The sequence below is a fragment of the Danio aesculapii genome, chromosome 19, assembly GCF_903798145.1.
Source record: "Danio aesculapii chromosome 19, fDanAes4.1, whole genome shotgun sequence".
NCBI classification, from domain to species: Eukaryota; Metazoa; Chordata; class Actinopteri; order Cypriniformes; family Danionidae; genus Danio; species Danio aesculapii.
The window spans coordinates 18,019,196-18,036,115 of record NC_079453.1 but is presented as its reverse complement, the minus strand read 5'-3'; the positions used below and the strand labels follow the sequence as shown (position 1 = coordinate 18,036,115).

The 16,920-nt window shown below is 37.8% G+C and overlaps 1 protein-coding gene and 2 long non-coding RNA genes across 5 annotated transcripts in view; 2 read left to right on the top strand and 1 right to left on the bottom strand.

The window, feature by feature from the left end:
• Positions 1-953, top strand: part of p3h4 (prolyl 3-hydroxylase family member 4 (inactive)) — a 72,941-nt gene extending 71,988 nt beyond the window's left edge. Inside the window, exon 7 of the mRNA XM_056480540.1 lies at positions 317-953. Within this exon, the coding sequence (XP_056336515.1) occupies positions 317-460 (144 nt within the window). The 3' untranslated portion in view covers positions 461-953. The remainder of the gene's footprint in view (positions 1-316) is intronic.
• A 6,735-nt stretch (positions 954-7,688) lies between these two features.
• Positions 7,689-9,963, top strand: LOC130247296 (uncharacterized). Of its 3 annotated transcripts, none has more exons than XR_008839520.1 (7): positions 7,689-7,968; positions 8,136-8,265; positions 8,661-8,719; positions 8,825-8,872; positions 9,100-9,188; positions 9,266-9,329; positions 9,776-9,963. It is a non-coding gene; the product is annotated as an uncharacterized LOC130247296 (long non-coding RNA). The 3 variants fall into 3 exon arrangements; XR_008839519.1 differs by having other exon boundaries at positions 8,813-8,872; positions 9,103-9,188; positions 9,776-9,962; XR_008839518.1 differs by having other exon boundaries at positions 7,692-7,968; positions 8,813-8,872; positions 9,776-9,961.
• A 1,777-nt stretch (positions 9,964-11,740) lies between these two features.
• Positions 11,741-12,572, bottom strand: LOC130247298 (uncharacterized). The gene is made up of 3 exons (XR_008839523.1): positions 12,445-12,572; positions 12,304-12,367; positions 11,741-11,859 (listed from the first exon to the last, which is right to left on the bottom strand). It is a non-coding gene; the product is annotated as an uncharacterized LOC130247298 (long non-coding RNA).
• Positions 12,573-16,920: the final 4,348 nt, after the last annotated feature.

Sequence of the window (16,920 nt, the reverse complement as noted above, 5' to 3'; positions counted from 1 at the left end):
GTTAATATTCACGTTAATGTGATTCTCCTGCTGTAGTTAGCAATTATTGGCAGAGTTGTTAGGGATGAGGACAATTTACACATGCATCACGTCTAGTCAATAAAACACTTCAGCAAAGGATTCATCTGTGTATCATTGTTCATGCCATGACTCTTCAAAAAGCCTCCACTCTCTTTGAGAGAATTGAGATGTCTTACAAGATGGCTGATCTCGATCGGTTTCCAGGTTGTAGGATGGAGCAAGGAAATGAGGAAGGACACTGAGAAGCATCTTTTGTGTTGTATTATTACTGAATCTTGACAATGTTTTTCAACAGGATACTGTGAGTGCAGATGAGGCAGTTCTGTCGAATCCTCCTGATGAAGAGTTTGAGGGAATCGGGGACTACGAGGAGTCTTTTTTGGCTGAATGGTGGCAGGAACCCAAAACTAAAGGAGACACAGGAGAACCTGTAGAATAAAATGAATGTTATTATTATGGTGGTTAGAGAAAACCAACATACTGTTATACAACATAAACTTCTCCTTCTGAGTCTATTTTAAGCATGCATCTCCACCTAGACCTTTCAGACCATAACCACCAAACTATTCTAAATTAAGTTGTATCCTAAAATATTGGACCAATTTTTTTGAGCTCATAACTGCACCAGCCTGTCATACAGATTTAAGTGTGCTGTATGTAAGTTTTTACTACAGCAAAAACAATTTGATAATATGTTAACAGATATTGAAGAAACATAACATGTAAACATAATTGTTTATATGCAAAGCAAAGCTAAAGTCAGTTATTCTTCTTTGGAAATGTGCATTCCATGTTGGAATGTTTGTGTTTTTCTTACCTGCCCCACTTCCAGTTTAGCCATTTATGTCTCAGCTCTCTGGCATGTCTTGTTTCATTTCGTTCATGATGGCTGCTTCAATGTATATGGCCACGTCTAAAAAAAAAAAAGCAAACTAGAGGACAGTAGCTGCCTCAAATGAGACACAGATTCAGAGTTTGAAAGAAAAATAATATAAATATTACAAATGTAAACATTAGCAGTGTAGCACACATTTTAATACCATGTCCTAACAGCATGCAACACAAGAAGATTCCAGTGACAAGCAATTTGACTGTCTGCACCAGATGCAACACTAGTAAAACATTTAAATACCCGTCATTCAGACGCACATAATAGTGCACTGCACTCAAATTAAATAATATATTAAACTTCTTTAAAATTATTTAAATTACATGCTGATTGACATATTTGTTAGTTTGTCAGTGTTCTGACATTTACAAATGTTTGTTTATTTTCAAGATCTGAGATAAACTATCTGCTGCTGCTTTAGTATGTTAATAATGTCATGTAAAATATATTGTAACTCACATTGGTAGGGGAAAGTAGAAGTTTATGCTGTTGTTCAGCTGCCTAGAAATAGAAACCATTTCTAAAATAAAAACTGCAATGGTAACACTACAATACAGTAGTGACCACAGTACATGAATAATCTTCTATAAATATGTAAATTAAACATTATTTTAATATGAATTAATGATGAGTCAGGGTGATGGGTTCTGTAGCCAGGATACCCATTGTCGTGTATGAGTCTCTGCATCAAGGCTTATATGCTGCAACATACTTCTTCATGGTCAGGTATTAATCTCTAACTCTAAAGGTATCTTTGGGTAATTGATGTTGTAAATTTTTGAATTAGTTAATTTTGTTTAATTATGTGAATTGGAATGGAAAATCTTTGCCTGACACATACATATAACATTCTTGTTTAACTCTAATATCTCCTGAAATCATTTAAATCTAGTAGATTGTTTAGGCAGATGTTTCCGCAGCCTACGACCATTGCTCATACATTCAGGTTCACTCAATGGAGCATAGGCACAGCATTTAGAGACCTGTTGATTTCTGACAATCACTGACTTAGCATGATATAATCTAGTGGCTAAACCAAACTTTCTTTATGAGCAAGCATGGTGCGGCCTATTATTACTTAAAGGACATTAGTTTACAGTTATATCCTCTATTCAAGAACCAAAACTGGCAAGGATGTGTCCGTGAGTAGATGTAACTGGCCAGCATACTGACTCTATGCGACTTCAGGTAAACGGTGAACCATTACATGAAAATAAGGATTTCACATATTAATACAGATTCACAAAAAAAGTTCTCTACTAATGACATAGCTCAAAATAAGAAAATTCAAACAAATTCACAAAATAAATAAATAAATAGAGCCATAATTGACTTGTGTTTTCAGTATGTGCCTACAAATTCACTAAGTGTCCAGGCAATACATATTTATCACTGGTTTTCAGTTTGATGCCTTACACATAGGTATTTGTGAGAACAGCTACAGCCACCGGGCCAAAACAAATGCACTCAAAAAATGATTCTTGCCTGTAATTACAATTAAGCAAATAATTTAAATAAAGTTTGTTTAAAAAAAAAGTTTAAAATAGGCATTATTGTTAAGAATTATGATGTCTTAAAGGGCACCTATGGTGAAAAATCTACATTTTCAAGCTGTTTGGACAGCCATGTGTGTAAGTAAAGTGTATAGACCGTCATATTGGGGTGATATAAACACACCCAGTACTTTTTTTTTTTCAATTTAACAACATAAAAAATGGTGGACCAATTGGAGCGGTTTTCAGACCGACCGCAACTTGACGTAGGAGTGCAGTCCTACCGCCCACCAATATTGATTGACAGGCGCATCACCATATCCCCAGTTTGTCATTTCATGTCCGCCATTTTCAGCATGTGAGTCAAAGCGATGTCACTAAAGGAACACCCTTGCTCTATTTTTAGATGCAAGGCTCATTGGGCTCAACACAAGATCAACATTCACCACATGATCGCTCTAATCAGAATTATTGTTTGTAACTTAGTTTGTTTGTAGGTAGGTTGGCAAACATGTGTACTTTTCATGGCGTCTACCTTAAACTTCAGTCGTTTGCATTTCTCGTGGTCACAGAAGCTCTCTGTGATCCTAACTAGGTGCAGCTGGAAAAGCAAGCGCGTTGCCTCACGTGAGTGTCTCTCCATTGGAAATTAAATAACAAACTTGCCTGCAGGTCGCACACCAGAAGCGCCGCTCGGCGACGCACAGCATCACGCCATGCATTTTAGAAATCTAAACATAGTTTTCTATCAGGGTACACACACCAGCGCTTCAAGTTGGTGGCTGTCTGCGGCGCTCAGCCACGATTCGGGACACTTCATATTTCTGCCGCGCCACAGAGCGCCATCTGAATAGTTTCATTTTAAATAACATGCGAATGTGTGTGTCTGATGTGCCATGTTGCAGCTCTAAGTGAGTCATCCGGTGCCTCAGTCAAAGTTAATTCAGTGTGCGTGGTTATTAGTCTCGGTGTACAAGCTCGGAACTTTAAACGAGCACACAGTTGGCTCTAAAACAATACAAAGACACAAAAGATTTTGTACTCTGCTTGGTCTGTGTCCGAGTTGTACATGCACGGGTGAATGCTGGTCCTCTCACTCATGTTGCTTCTCTCTGTCTGCATTTCCGTTGCCAAACACGGAGCGGGGCAGCTCTTGGCTCCGCCCCCTTGTTATGTTGGGCAGGAATTTGAAACTAATTTTCATGTGAAGAAACACACCCCTGAAACAGCGAGCTGTGTACACACCCCCAAAATAACACTTTTGAACACATTATAATAAAAAAATCTGAACTGTGTTTTGAACTGAACCTAAACTGGCACACTCAGAAGAACCATAATATTAATATTAAACCTTAAAAAAACTAACAAGTTCGCTCCACCAATTAGAGTCAGAGACATTGGCACGGTACAAAAATAATCTCTTTATTAACAAGTCTTGAATAAAAACATGTTTAAGACCAACATTGCAACATTGACACTATAGTTCGTGGAATCCTAAACTGTGCCCAAGGGCCAGAGCTCACCAGCCAAGGAAGGTGGCCAGATTGCACTTCATGCAAGTGAAAAATACTGCACTCCACTGTGTAAAGGCACACACACACACACAGAGAGAGAAAAAGTAATAAAATCACCTATTAAATTAGCCTTCTGTCCTGTGAGCTTAAGCCCTGTCACAGGTGAACAAGTCAGTTCAGACCAACGTCCTGAAAAAAAAAAAGTAAATAAATAGACAAAAAGTTAAACAGAAAAATCAATTAAATCCCGCCTTAAACAAAGAACAAACTAAGTTCCATCTTCAGCCAAAATTAAAGAAAAACCAAAAATCAATAAAACTAAATAAATTTTAAGCATGAAGAAAATACAAAACCTTCACAAAAAAGGCACAACAATAGGAAAAAAAAAACTAAAATCAAAACAAGCTGGATAAATAAATCAATATCACGGGAAGAAAAACAAATAAATCCAGCCAAAACAAAATAAACACAAATAGAGAATTTCACTTTATAAGAATGTATAGATAAACAAATAAATTAGTTAAAAAACAATCCTTGCGTAACCAAAATAAACTACTAAATCTGGAAAATAGGTCATAAATCAGGAAATCAATTTAGAAAAATAGAAAACCGAAAATCAAATTAGGAAAACAACAGCACCGCGGCCGCAAATAGAACGTGGAGCGCCCGACAGGAGCTCACGTTACGGAATGCCACCCAGCCTATAAACAAAGAAATAAAATCATTATAATATAAGACCTCCTATTAGACAATTTGCAACAAATGCAACGTTTGCAGTCAAACAGCCGGTGTTGTGCCGAAATCTGTGACCCGTCGAAAACTGTGACCAGAGGGCGCTGTTCAGTAAAAATTTCACCCGGGAACGTGCTTGTCGCTCATGCACTCGACCGTGAACGCGCAGACACTGAAATCAAGCGATCAGCGTCGAGGTCAGGGTATATTCTGGCCAGAGCCGGCCCAAGGCATAAGCGAACTAAGTGGCTGCTTAGGGCCCCGTGGCCACCAGGGGGCCCCCAAGAGTGCACAAAATGAATGAGTGACTTTCGTTTTATGTTTGTTTGTTGGGTTATGGATAAGGGGTGGGACAAAACATATGCCAATTTATCATGTTATTTCCGGCAGCGATACATACTCTGGCGCCAAGTATCGATACTTATCTAAATTTACAAAAGATATGAATTAATTAATCAGTCTTTCACACTGACTGCAACAGATTACCGCTTTAGATACAGTACACCCAGCCACCACCAGGCTCTTCCCATAACAGCAGATCATCAGAGACACACCGGCGTCATGTAAACCGCTGACAGGTGAGCCATTGCAATGGTGAAATCTCAGGCATACGGATATTCTTCTGTCCAAGCTGGACCAAGGTATTTGTTTTTCAGACATCCAGCTCCCTCGAATTTTCCGCTAGTTTCTTCCTCACAGATGCGCTTTCACTTCGCTATATCGCTTGCGCGTGCCCGCAGGCAGTGCTGTGACTTAAATGTGCTCAAACTTTTTAATTCCGCCAAAATATGTATTAGATAAAGATATCAATAGGGGGTGAACATATAATTTAAAAGGCCTTGCGTTTATTTAACCCTTACAGATTTTGGCAAAGTCTTGTAGATGGTATTTTGGCTAAAAAATATTAGGGTAATTAAAAAATCTTTTTAAATAGATAAGTAAAAAACTGATGTTCTCCACTGCTGAAAACTTCATACGCGATGAGAGGTCTGTTCTCACCTCTCAGAGCACTCTGATCAGTTAAAGAAAAAATATTAATTCATTAAAAATATTACAAATATTTAATGGATGATTGTTTATTCAAAATAAACCAGTGCTAAGCATAAAAAGTTTCCATGTTTTTATAAAATAAGTTCATCAAGTTGTTTTAAGTTTACAGAAAACTAGAAAGCAATAATTGACTATTTTGACAGTGTTTTCTTAAATGCATATTCCACAAAATTGAGATTCTGCTGCTATGATAGAGATGACTGTGTTTTTCAATCACAAACTGCTCTTTGCACATCAGCATTGTTAAGTTGTTTGACAGCTGTGCGCTTGTTTTACATTGTTGCAATTTTAGAAACATGCTGTTATTAAAAGAAATGCATCAACCTTTTGATGCATTTTTTCCTTTTTGCATTTTTTTATAATTTTTTTTTTCATTTTTGATGCATTTTTTTCATGATATATTTGTGATATATCATGATTGGTTATCTTGTGATCTGTTGATTTATCGCAGAATCACTGATATCGTGATTGAAGCAACAGTGCACGGCACAGCAGCAAAACGCTTCATAAACTTGGTGATAAAAAATAAGCTTCTGATTTATACATTTGTTTCAAATTTCTTATTACACAGCCATTAACTATGGATGGTAAATACACTGCAAAAATGATTTTCTTTCTTCTTTTTTTGTCTAGTCCAAATATCTAAAAAAAATTTAACCAATAAACATTTTCTAGACAGATTTTTAGTCAAAATTATGTGCGTTTTTTTTTTTTTTTTCATAAAAAAAGCTCAATAACCTGCCAATTAGGGTAAATAAAAGAATATTGTTTTTGGTTTTAAATAAGATTATTTTATTTATCTCATTGGCAGATTAATTTGTTCACTTTACAGAAAAATATTCACTTAATTTATAATTATTTATGAAAATGAATATTTTTCTAGATATTTAGTAATATGCTATATGCGAATATATCTACAAAATGCTTCCTGATTTAATTTGAATTTGATGTAAATAGTTTTAAGCTATTTGAACTACAAAATGCATTTATCCATTTAAAAATATATATTTTTATTGTCACTATTTTTGACTGTTTGGCAGCGTTTTGTGACTGAATAATAATAATAATAATAATAATAATAATAATAATAATAATAATAATAATAATAAGCATGCTATTGGCTACTTCCAACTGTTTTTGTTTCTGTCAACATTAATTACAGCTTAGATTAATGTTTTGTGTCTAATTGTTTAGTTTTGTGGCAAGTAGTCATATAAAAAGTGGGATCAATAGGCAGTTGTTTCTGCAGTATAATATTTGGAATTGTCTTTAAACATATTTTATGATTTAAGTAACACAACTACAGCAAATAAAATCGATAATGCATGTTTTAAATTTACAGTGTGCGAATAATCAAGGATCAACGATAATTTGTCACATTGTTTGCACCAAGGGGGCCCCAACTAAAATCCTGCTTAGGGCCCCCTAAAGGCTTGGGCCGGCCCTGATTCTGGCAAACCGTTTCCCAATCACGTTTTGCAATCGGCAAAGCAGAACGTAGCACACACAGTTTACCAATTCATGATGGATTACTCGCAAAGCAAAACTTCCCAGCAAACATTGGTCGGACGCCGACGTGCTTTCCCCGGCCAAAAGATGTCGCTCCGCGACGGCATCAATTGTGTACTGATGGTCTAAAAGCGACGTGCTTTCCACAGCCAAAATTCGTCGCGACCGCACGGCACCAATGCACAACATGTCCTAAAATGCATTAATATATGCTTGTATACATTTAAACATGTCTATTTATATTGGGGTTGCGTGTATTTACGATTTTATGTACATGTAGTTTAATATATACCATGTCCTGATTAAGTCCACAAATGACGTCCTTTACACGTGCATTTATAGTCCATCATATACCCTTGCTGAAATTATGAAATATTAAAAGGTATTGCACTTACATCTGGGTATACACTTAATATATGTCTGTCCCAAGTGGGTACGTGGACAGATTTCAGGCATCTAAACTCATTAAAAACAGATTTATCTTTATGAAATACAGAAATCACTTTTATTTACATCTTGTCAACTGACCAATTACATTCATAAAGTGTCCTGTGCGGTGAAAGGATAGTAAAGTCACTGTTTCTAAAACCATAATGCAATTTTATTTATTTTTTGCACCTAACGCTAACAAATCTCGCGATATGACCGCGGGATTCTAGGGCGCTGTTTTCAAATTTCATTTTCTTCCGGTTTTGTCCAGCACCACGAGAACATGAGGACGCGGCGAAAAGTTGGACAATGATCACAAGACTCCTACCGTGTAAGTACAGTTTGTATTCGTTTAATAACATTATTGAGTTTTACACGAAGGAACTGAAATAAATGATGCACATTGCCAGTAGCGATGTGGAGTTACTTTGATTAGGCTAAAATTAGCCGTTATGCTAAAAGTAAGTCGCGTTTGAGCAATATGTCATGTTATTACAGGAATCTGGCGCAGTTTATCAGGGGTTCCCTACACTGGTCCTCGAAGACAGCTGGTCAACATGTTTTCCAGCATCTCTGCCCATCATCCACCTGCTGTGTGTTCAGTCAGAGCTGAAAATGACCATTTCAGGTGAGTTTGGAGTGGAATGGTGTATAAATAAAACAATTTAATAATGATAATAATGCACGAATTTGTTAGAAAAGCTAACAAAAAGCTATATAGTATCATTCTATTGTAGAGATCTCCAGCATTTATTACCATACCAGTATTAATGATTTAGTTTAGCCTACATTAATAGGCTGTCATTAACAATAAGAGCAAAACTTATGAGCATGTATATAAAAAAGTTATTTACTTAATATTTTACACTAACATAAAATGGTAAATATATGCATGTAGGTGTTATTAGCTCATGTGGAGATTTAACAGGTAAAGTCTAACCACTTTTCTTTTAACTGCTCCTGTAAAATAGTTTTTGTACTGTAATTAATTAAACTGCATTAAGGTTCAAATTTGTCTTGCAGGGTGAATAACAGTCAGTCATCTGTCAGACAGAATTCAATACTCTTTCTCCAGGCCAACTGTAAGAATCATATAAGGCTTTGCATTTATTTATTTGCTGTTCATTAAATAATTTCATTATTACCTTTCTCACTGTTGTTTTGTTTGTCTGTAGAATTGTCTCCAGTGCAAATAATCCTTTGTCATCCCACTCCCTGAGGACACTCCAGAGTAGGTGAGAAACTTGTTGAATGCTTAAAAGTGTATTTAGGTGTATAATGTGTATGAGTTCACATTTGCAAACCTAGAGCTAGTTTTTATACCTGTGGTGAGTATTGTGATCTTATTACTGCGTATCCTAATAAACGCTTTAGTAAATAATTGCAACTAGAAACGTTAACGTCATCATAAGCCTGATGTTAGCTATTGCTCTGTTACAGTAATTGTTATTCTGGACTCCAGCAGGTCTACATGTTCTGTTAAGAGACTGGATTCTGAGAGCGAGATCCTGTGAAGTGTTCATCAAAGCTGAAGAGAAGAACTGCATCTGTGTAAGTTTGAAATGTGAAAGAATGTGTGTCTCTGTCTGTCTGGATCGCTCTGACTGTGATTTTGGTGTCACATTTAGGTTCAGCAACTGTCCGGAGTTGGTGGAGGTTCTGTCCGAGCCTGATTAAAAGATTGATAAACAGGTACATATTTATCTTGCATTGTTTGTGTTTATTTCTGCGCAATATTTCAGGAAAATATGTTTTACTACCCCAACAATTAACCCCGTATATGTTATATTATTTAAACTATAGATTTCATCTGTTATTCATCATTGTACGTCTCCTTATAGACATGCCTAATGTTCAGATGTTTTAAAATGTTTGTACAGACTCAGGCTGTCAAGCAGACTAAAAATATTAAATTATAATTTTAGTGTAAGCCATGAATGGCAGTCTTTGCTTGTCACAAAACTGTGGATGTGTGGATATGGGCAGTTGTAAAATGATGAGTAGTAGGGAATGTGTATGTATTGACATTAGATACTGCTCGGCGCATTGCTGTTCATTCACAAAACATGACAGTAATTCTTGATATATTGTACGTTTTTAGTTGTAGGATAATACAAAATCATATTCTCCTCCCTCAGATGCTGTGAAGTGAGTCCAGATGCTACAGACACAGAAAAAGATGCCGCAATGGAGGACAGCAAGCACCTTCCAGGAAGAGCTGAAGAATATTAGAAATAAAGACTCTAAAATAACATTTCACTTGTGTTGTCCATATTTCTGTGTTGTTGCTTTGTTTATTCTTATTAGATGTGTCTGTTTAACAGTGATGTACATCTGTTACTATGTTACTATATGCACAATAAATAATTTGCTTAATCGTAACACTATTGCATCCTTACATAATGTATTAATTATGATTTACACGTGATTACAATGCTATAAAGACGTTCAGGTATAACTGGTCTGAAATTGGACCTGATTGCATTTCACAGCTTTAAATAATAAGTAAGATTGTTTTATATGTATAATTAGGCTATTAAAACACTGATAATAAAGAAATAACATGTTTTAAAAACAACCAGAAAACGTCCAGAACATGACATATTTCGACGTGCAGGGACCGTGTAGAAAAGACGTGCGATTCACGGCCAGAAGACGTAAAAGACGTCGGTTGGATTTTCATTTTGGCACTACTTTTCAACCAGCACGCAACGTGGCGGAGCGACGTCTTTTCAACGGTAATCGGACGTCCAAATGTTTGCTGGGTTTCCTGCGTGCTTTCTTAACATATCGCTATCAATACGCATTAAAAGCAAGAGACTATAAACGTAAGAGGCAGGGCAAGGGTTTACATTTTTCAAATTAAAAGTAGGCCTATGTTTAAATGAAAAAATTATATGCTTATGTTAATTAAAAGTACAGCGCATTTGCGTCCATTCTGTATTTTTAAGCCTACACTGTGTAGGCTAGTAATAGAGGGTATCTAGTTAAAAAATGATGTAAAAATAGCAGCATAATATTTAATTTTAGTATGTTAAATATAGCACGGAGGCGCAGTGGGTAGCACAATCACCTCTCTGCCTGAGCTGGGATAGTTGGCAGTTCTATGGGGAATTTGCGTGTTCTCCCCGTGTTGGTGTGGGTATAGGGTGGTATAGGGTAACATGTGGTATAGGGTAACTGGGTAAAATAAATTCACCGTATTGTATGTGTGTGAATGAGTGTACGTGTGGATGTTTCACAGTGATGGGTTGTATGGAATAAAATCACTGTCATTAATATTTCGTGCGTAAATACAATTCACGCATCCGTAATTATAAAATCATAAAGGAAAACGGAGCGTACTCGTAATTTTACGAGGCTACAATTTCAAAATCTGCGATTAGAACAGACACAGATACGACATTTTGTTTTTCTGTTTGTTTATGACTGATACATTTACGATGGGTGTACTTTACAAACACGAATTACAGTTTCACCACAGACACGAAGTCCTGATTACGAGTACGAATCAAACAGCGAGACTTCACTGTCAAAATTACGTCACCGCTTCCACAGGCATTAAAAAACAAGCGAGAGTCATCGATCATACCCAGCAATCATTTGGACGTCCGATTACCGTTGAAAAGACGTCGCTCCGCCACGTTGCGTCCTGGTTGAAAAGTAGTGCCAAAATGAAAATCCAACCGACGTCTTTTACGTCTTCTGGCCGTGAATCGCACGTCTTTTCTACACGGTCCCTGCACGTCGAAATATGTCATGTTCTGGACGTTTTCTGGTTGTTTTTAAAACGTGTTATTTCTTTATAATAAGTGTTTTAATAGCCTAATTATACATATAAAACAATCTAACTTATAATTGAAAGCTGTGAAATGCAATCAGGTCCAATTTCAGACCAGTTATACCTGAACGTCTTTATAGCATTGTAATCACGTGTAAATCATAATTAATACATTATGTAAGGATGCAATAGTGTTACGATTAAGCAAATTATTTATTGTGCATATAGTAACATAGTAACAGATGTACATCACTGTTAAACAGACACATCTAATAAGAATAAACAAAGCAACAACACAGAAATATGGACAACACAAGTGAAATGTTATTTTAGAGTCTTTATTTCTAATATTCCTCAGCTCTTCCTGGAAGGTGCTTGCTGTGTTCCTCCATTGCAGCATCTTTTTCTGTGTCTGTAGCATCCGGACTTACTTCACAGCATCTGAGGGAGGAAAATATGATTTTGTATTATCCTACAACTAAAAACGTACAATATATCAAGAATTACTGTCATGTTTTGTGAATGAACAGCAATGTGCCGAGCAGTATCTAATGTCAATACATACACATTCCCTACTACTCATCATTTTACAACTGAACATATCCACACATCCACAGTATTGTGACAAGCAAAGACTGTCATTCATGGCTTACACTAAAATTATAATTTAATATTTTTAGTCTGCTTGACAGCCTGAGTCTGTACAAACATTAAAACATCTGAACATTAGGCATGTCTATAAGGAGACGTACAATGATGAATAACAGATGAAATCTATAGTTTAAATAATATAACATATACGGGGTTAATTGTTGGGGTAGTAAAACATATTTTCCTGAAATATTGTGCAGAAATAAACACAAACAATGCAAGATAAATATGTACCTGTTTATCAATCTTTTAATCAGGCTCGGACAGAACATCCACCAACTCCGGACAGTTGCTGAACCTAAATGTGACACCAAAATCACAGTCAGAGCGATCCAGACAGACAGAGACACACATTCTTTCACATTTCAAACTTACACAGATGCAGTTCTTCTCTTCAGCTTTGATGAACACTTCACAGGATCTCGCTCTCAGAATCCAGTCTCTTAACAGAACATGTAGACCTGCTGGAGTCCACAATGACAATTACTGTAACAGAGCAATAGCTAACATAAGGCTTATGATGACGTTAACGTTTCTAGTTGCAATTATTTACTAAAGCGTTTATCAGGATACGCAGTAATAAGATCACAATACTTACCACAGGTATAAAAACTAGCTCTAGGTTTGCAAATGTGAACTCATGTGGCCGATTCATTTGAGAGATTTATTTATTTATTTTTATATGCAAGTACTAGTTAACTTCAGCAAAACTTGCATCTAATGTTTTGTTTTATTCACTTCAAGAGTTCCTATGTTTGTTGTAGGTGGGGCTGTAAATAGTGTGACACCGGGTGAATGTTCAAGCTTCCCTCTGTGTGCCCGCGCTCAGTCGCGTGGTGCACGCAGATGGTGAAGCAGAGGTAATTTTCGCTCTCCTCTAATCCTACAATTATTATCCCTTTGCAGTCACAATCATTATATTTTGACACTAAAATGCTGTTAAGGGTTTCTGTTGTAATGTGTATCGTTGTGATGAGTATATTTTACTTTAAATGGTGTGTTTATTGTGATTTTAGAGTTTTCATTTGCACGTGTATTTTTCATGTAGGATTGAGAGAGTTTCCGGTGTTAAAGAGCCCATATTATGGGTTTTTGAAAATGCCCTTCCATGTAGTGTGTAACATAGCTCTAAGTGAAGTGAAATATCCAGCTAAGGCTTAAATCTGTAAGTGTACAGTGTTTAAAACTATTGATTCATCTATAAAAGAGTCGACTCATAGTGCTTCAAACGAGTCGTCTTGATAACGAGTCATTAGGTGTTTCGCGATGACGCAGCTACGAAACACAAGTAGTTGGGCGCGCAAACCCGGGAGATTTGAAACCTGCGGCCCCGCCCACTAACAGAAAAAAAAGTCTCTCACACACACAGACACAGGTCGAATGAAGTCACGCTGTGCAGATGGATATTATTGACAGTCTAATCAAAGATGAAACATCAACAATATAGCCCAGCCTTGAGCAGTTCTGAGTGCTTCTGAAAACTATATGCTTTCAAAGAAGACTTCTTCAGTTTGTTAAAGGAAGGATCAGTATAGACTGTCAGAACATGGATCAGTGCATCATGGATCAGTTTCTACCCCCATTTCACAAGTGTAAGTACGTGTGATTAAAATTATTGCCTTGTTTACTCTAGCTTGCAAATTATGTATTTAGTTGTGTTTTGTTACTTGTAACTGCGTGTGCTGTATCAGGTTAACTCTTTATATTCTCATATCGCGTGTAAAGCCACGTTGAAAACGCGACGCGTGCCGCTTTGATTACGGATCGTCAGCTGTTTACACACATGCAACGGTCAAGTTTCAAAATATTTCAGCTCAATATTATTGTCTCCTCGTGTGTGTAACGCACGGGTATTCACGGATATAACTGAGCGCCGCTCCTCTATGGACGCGCCGGCCCTGTGTGTGTCTGTGTCTCCTCGTGTGTGTCGCCATAACGCACGAGTATTCGCGGATATAACAGAGCGCCGCTCCTCTATGGACGCGCCGGCCCTCTGTGTGTGTGTGTGTGTGTGTGTGTCTCGTGTGTGTAACGCGCGGATATAACTGAGCGCCGCGCCCTCTCTATTCAGCCGGTCCTCTATGGACGCGCAGGCCCTGTGTGTGTGTGTGTGTGTGTGTGTGTGTGTGTGTGTGTTTGTGTGAAAAGAGCAAGAAGACTGTGACCTCCTCGCCAGTTCTTGGACTTTTTGCTCAATAAAATAGTTAGTCGTCAGTATTTTCTAGTCCATCGTCTGTGTTTACATTCACCCACTGGCAGCCAAAATCCACTATGAAGCGTGTGTGCACTGTGACTACTTTTATACTGTAGATTAGCAGCTGGGCATTTCACTCTCGCGCTGAAGCCTTGTCCGTGTCGACCAATCGCAGCAGGCTGTCATCGGTCCAATCAGCGCAGATTAGCTTCGCGCTGAGGACGGGTTTGGGAACAAATGAATCGCTGAACGATTCATATGGGAGTCGCTGGGATAATTAGGTAAAAATAAATGCAGATTATAAGACCATCAAAGTGTTTTTTGACCTTGCATGCATATTAGACTGTTGTTGGAGACACTTACAACCTAAATATGACCCTATTTCATGTATAATATGGGCTCTTTAAACTATACTGACTGTGCCTCACTGTTTTGTTAAGGTATGTTGTTTTGGTTATTGGCTTGTTATTTTAAGGATTCAAATATGTAAATCAGTTTAAATTACAGTAATGGTGTGATTTAATTGTGTCGTGGCAGATTTACAACTAATAATTCAATTAATGCAAACAAAAAGGATTTTATTTTATCAGTGATCAAAAATTAATGCAATTTACAATTAAATACAAGTTAAATGTAAAGCTCATATGTAAACTTTGGAGAAGTTAAGTTATTTAATGTTATATATTTTATTTATATTATGTAATTTATGTGATTTTATTTTTATTGGCATTTAAATGTTTAAAATAGGAAAAAAAAATTTTCTCTGTGTGCCTGCGCAGTCGCGTAGTGCACGCAGATGGTGAAGCAGAGGATTGAGAGAGTTTCCGGTGTTAAACTATACTGACTGTGCCTCACTGTTTTGTTAAGGGAATAAATCAGTGTTTCTCCACCTCATCTGTGTGTGTGACCGTGTTTGGGAGGGAAGTCCATTTGAAGTCTGCTACATCTAACTGGTGCCGTGACCCGGATCCATTGGTCAGCCGCAGCCGATCGCCGGGGTCAAGCAGTGTGCTGAGACGTCCTGGTGCTGTACCGTGTGACAAGGATCTACGCAGCAGATATTCAAGTGATTCCACTTGGACATTCGCACACACATACGTCGCTATTCGTCTACAACTCCTATGAACTATACACAATTACACACATTTTACACATACACATTTTGGACATCAGCATACATTGGACATTAACATTCATTTGGTGACTGATTTTTCACTCAATTCTATACTCTGATTTGAGATTTTGTACATTTGATTATTTTGGGTTTACATATTCTCAAGTTTAAGTTGTAATAGTAACTCATAATTCAGTTTGTGGTATCATTAATTATGGCTGAAAAGGGACAAAATACATCGGATTTATTTACTCCATTAGGTGGGAGGGGTAGAGGTTTATACAGAGTTGAAGGGAATACAGGAGCCACACCAAAACTGTTATTTCCCAGTTCAGTTTCGTTACCAGAGGTGAGCCCGTGTCCTGATTTAGCGCAGACAGCATGTTCAACCCCTTCTGACAGTAACAACAATGTCACTCAGCAATTAAAGAGCCCATATTATGGGTTTTTGAAAATGCCCTTCCATGTAGTGTGTAACACAGCTCTAAGTGAAGTGAAATATCCAGCTAAGGCTTAAATCTGTAAGTGTACAGTGTTTAAAACTATTGATTCATCTATAAAAGAGTCGACTCATAGTGCTTTAAACGAGTCGTCTTGATAACGAGTCATTAGGTGTTTCGCGATGACGCAGCCACGAAACACAAGCCTCGCCAGTAGTTACGCGCGCAAACCAGGGAGATTTGAAACCTGCGGCCCCGCCCACTAACACAGAAAAAACACTAGACACAGACGCCGCCGGTCGAATGAAGTCACGCTGTGCTCAGATGGATAATATTGACAGTCTCTACCAAAAGATGAGTTGTGAACTGTGAAGAGTCAGTGGTTGAGGTTTATTCACTAGTGTAAGTAAGTGCGATTAAAATTGTTGCCTCGTTTAACTTGCAAATTATATATTTATTGTGTTTTGTTACTTGTTAACCTGGTACAGTACACGCGGTTACTCTTTAGTAGAGAGAGAGAGAGAAAAAGAACAGGTCGAGTTTGTGACGCCTAGGGGCTAGGAGACAGGAGACTCGCGTCGCTTTCCCTAGTTCTTCTGAGGAGCGGTGTGTGTGTGTGTGAGAGAGAGAGAGAGAGAGAGAGAGAGAGACTCGCGTCGCTTTCCCTAGTTTTTCTGAGGAGCGTTGTGTGTGTGTGTGTGTGTGAGAGAGAGAGAGAGACTCGCGTCGCTTTCCCTAGTTCTTCTGAGGAGCGTTGTGTGTGTGTGTGAGAGAGAGAGCGAGAGACTCGCGTCGCTTTCCCTAGTTTTTCTGAGGTGCGTTGTGTGTGTGTGTGTGTGTGTGTGAGAGAGAGAGAGAGACTCGCGTCGCTTTCCCTAGTTCTTCTGAGGAGCGTTGTGTGTGTGTGTGAGAGAGAGAGAGGGAGAGGGAGAGGCTAGGAGACTCGCGTCGATCTCCCCAGTTCTTCTGAGGAGGGTTGTGTGTGTGTGTGAAAAAAGCCTTACACTATGAAGCGCGGGTGCACTGTGACTACTTTTATATAGTTGATTACCAGCTGGGCATTTCACTCTGTCTCGTGCTGAAGCCTGTCACTGTCGACCAAT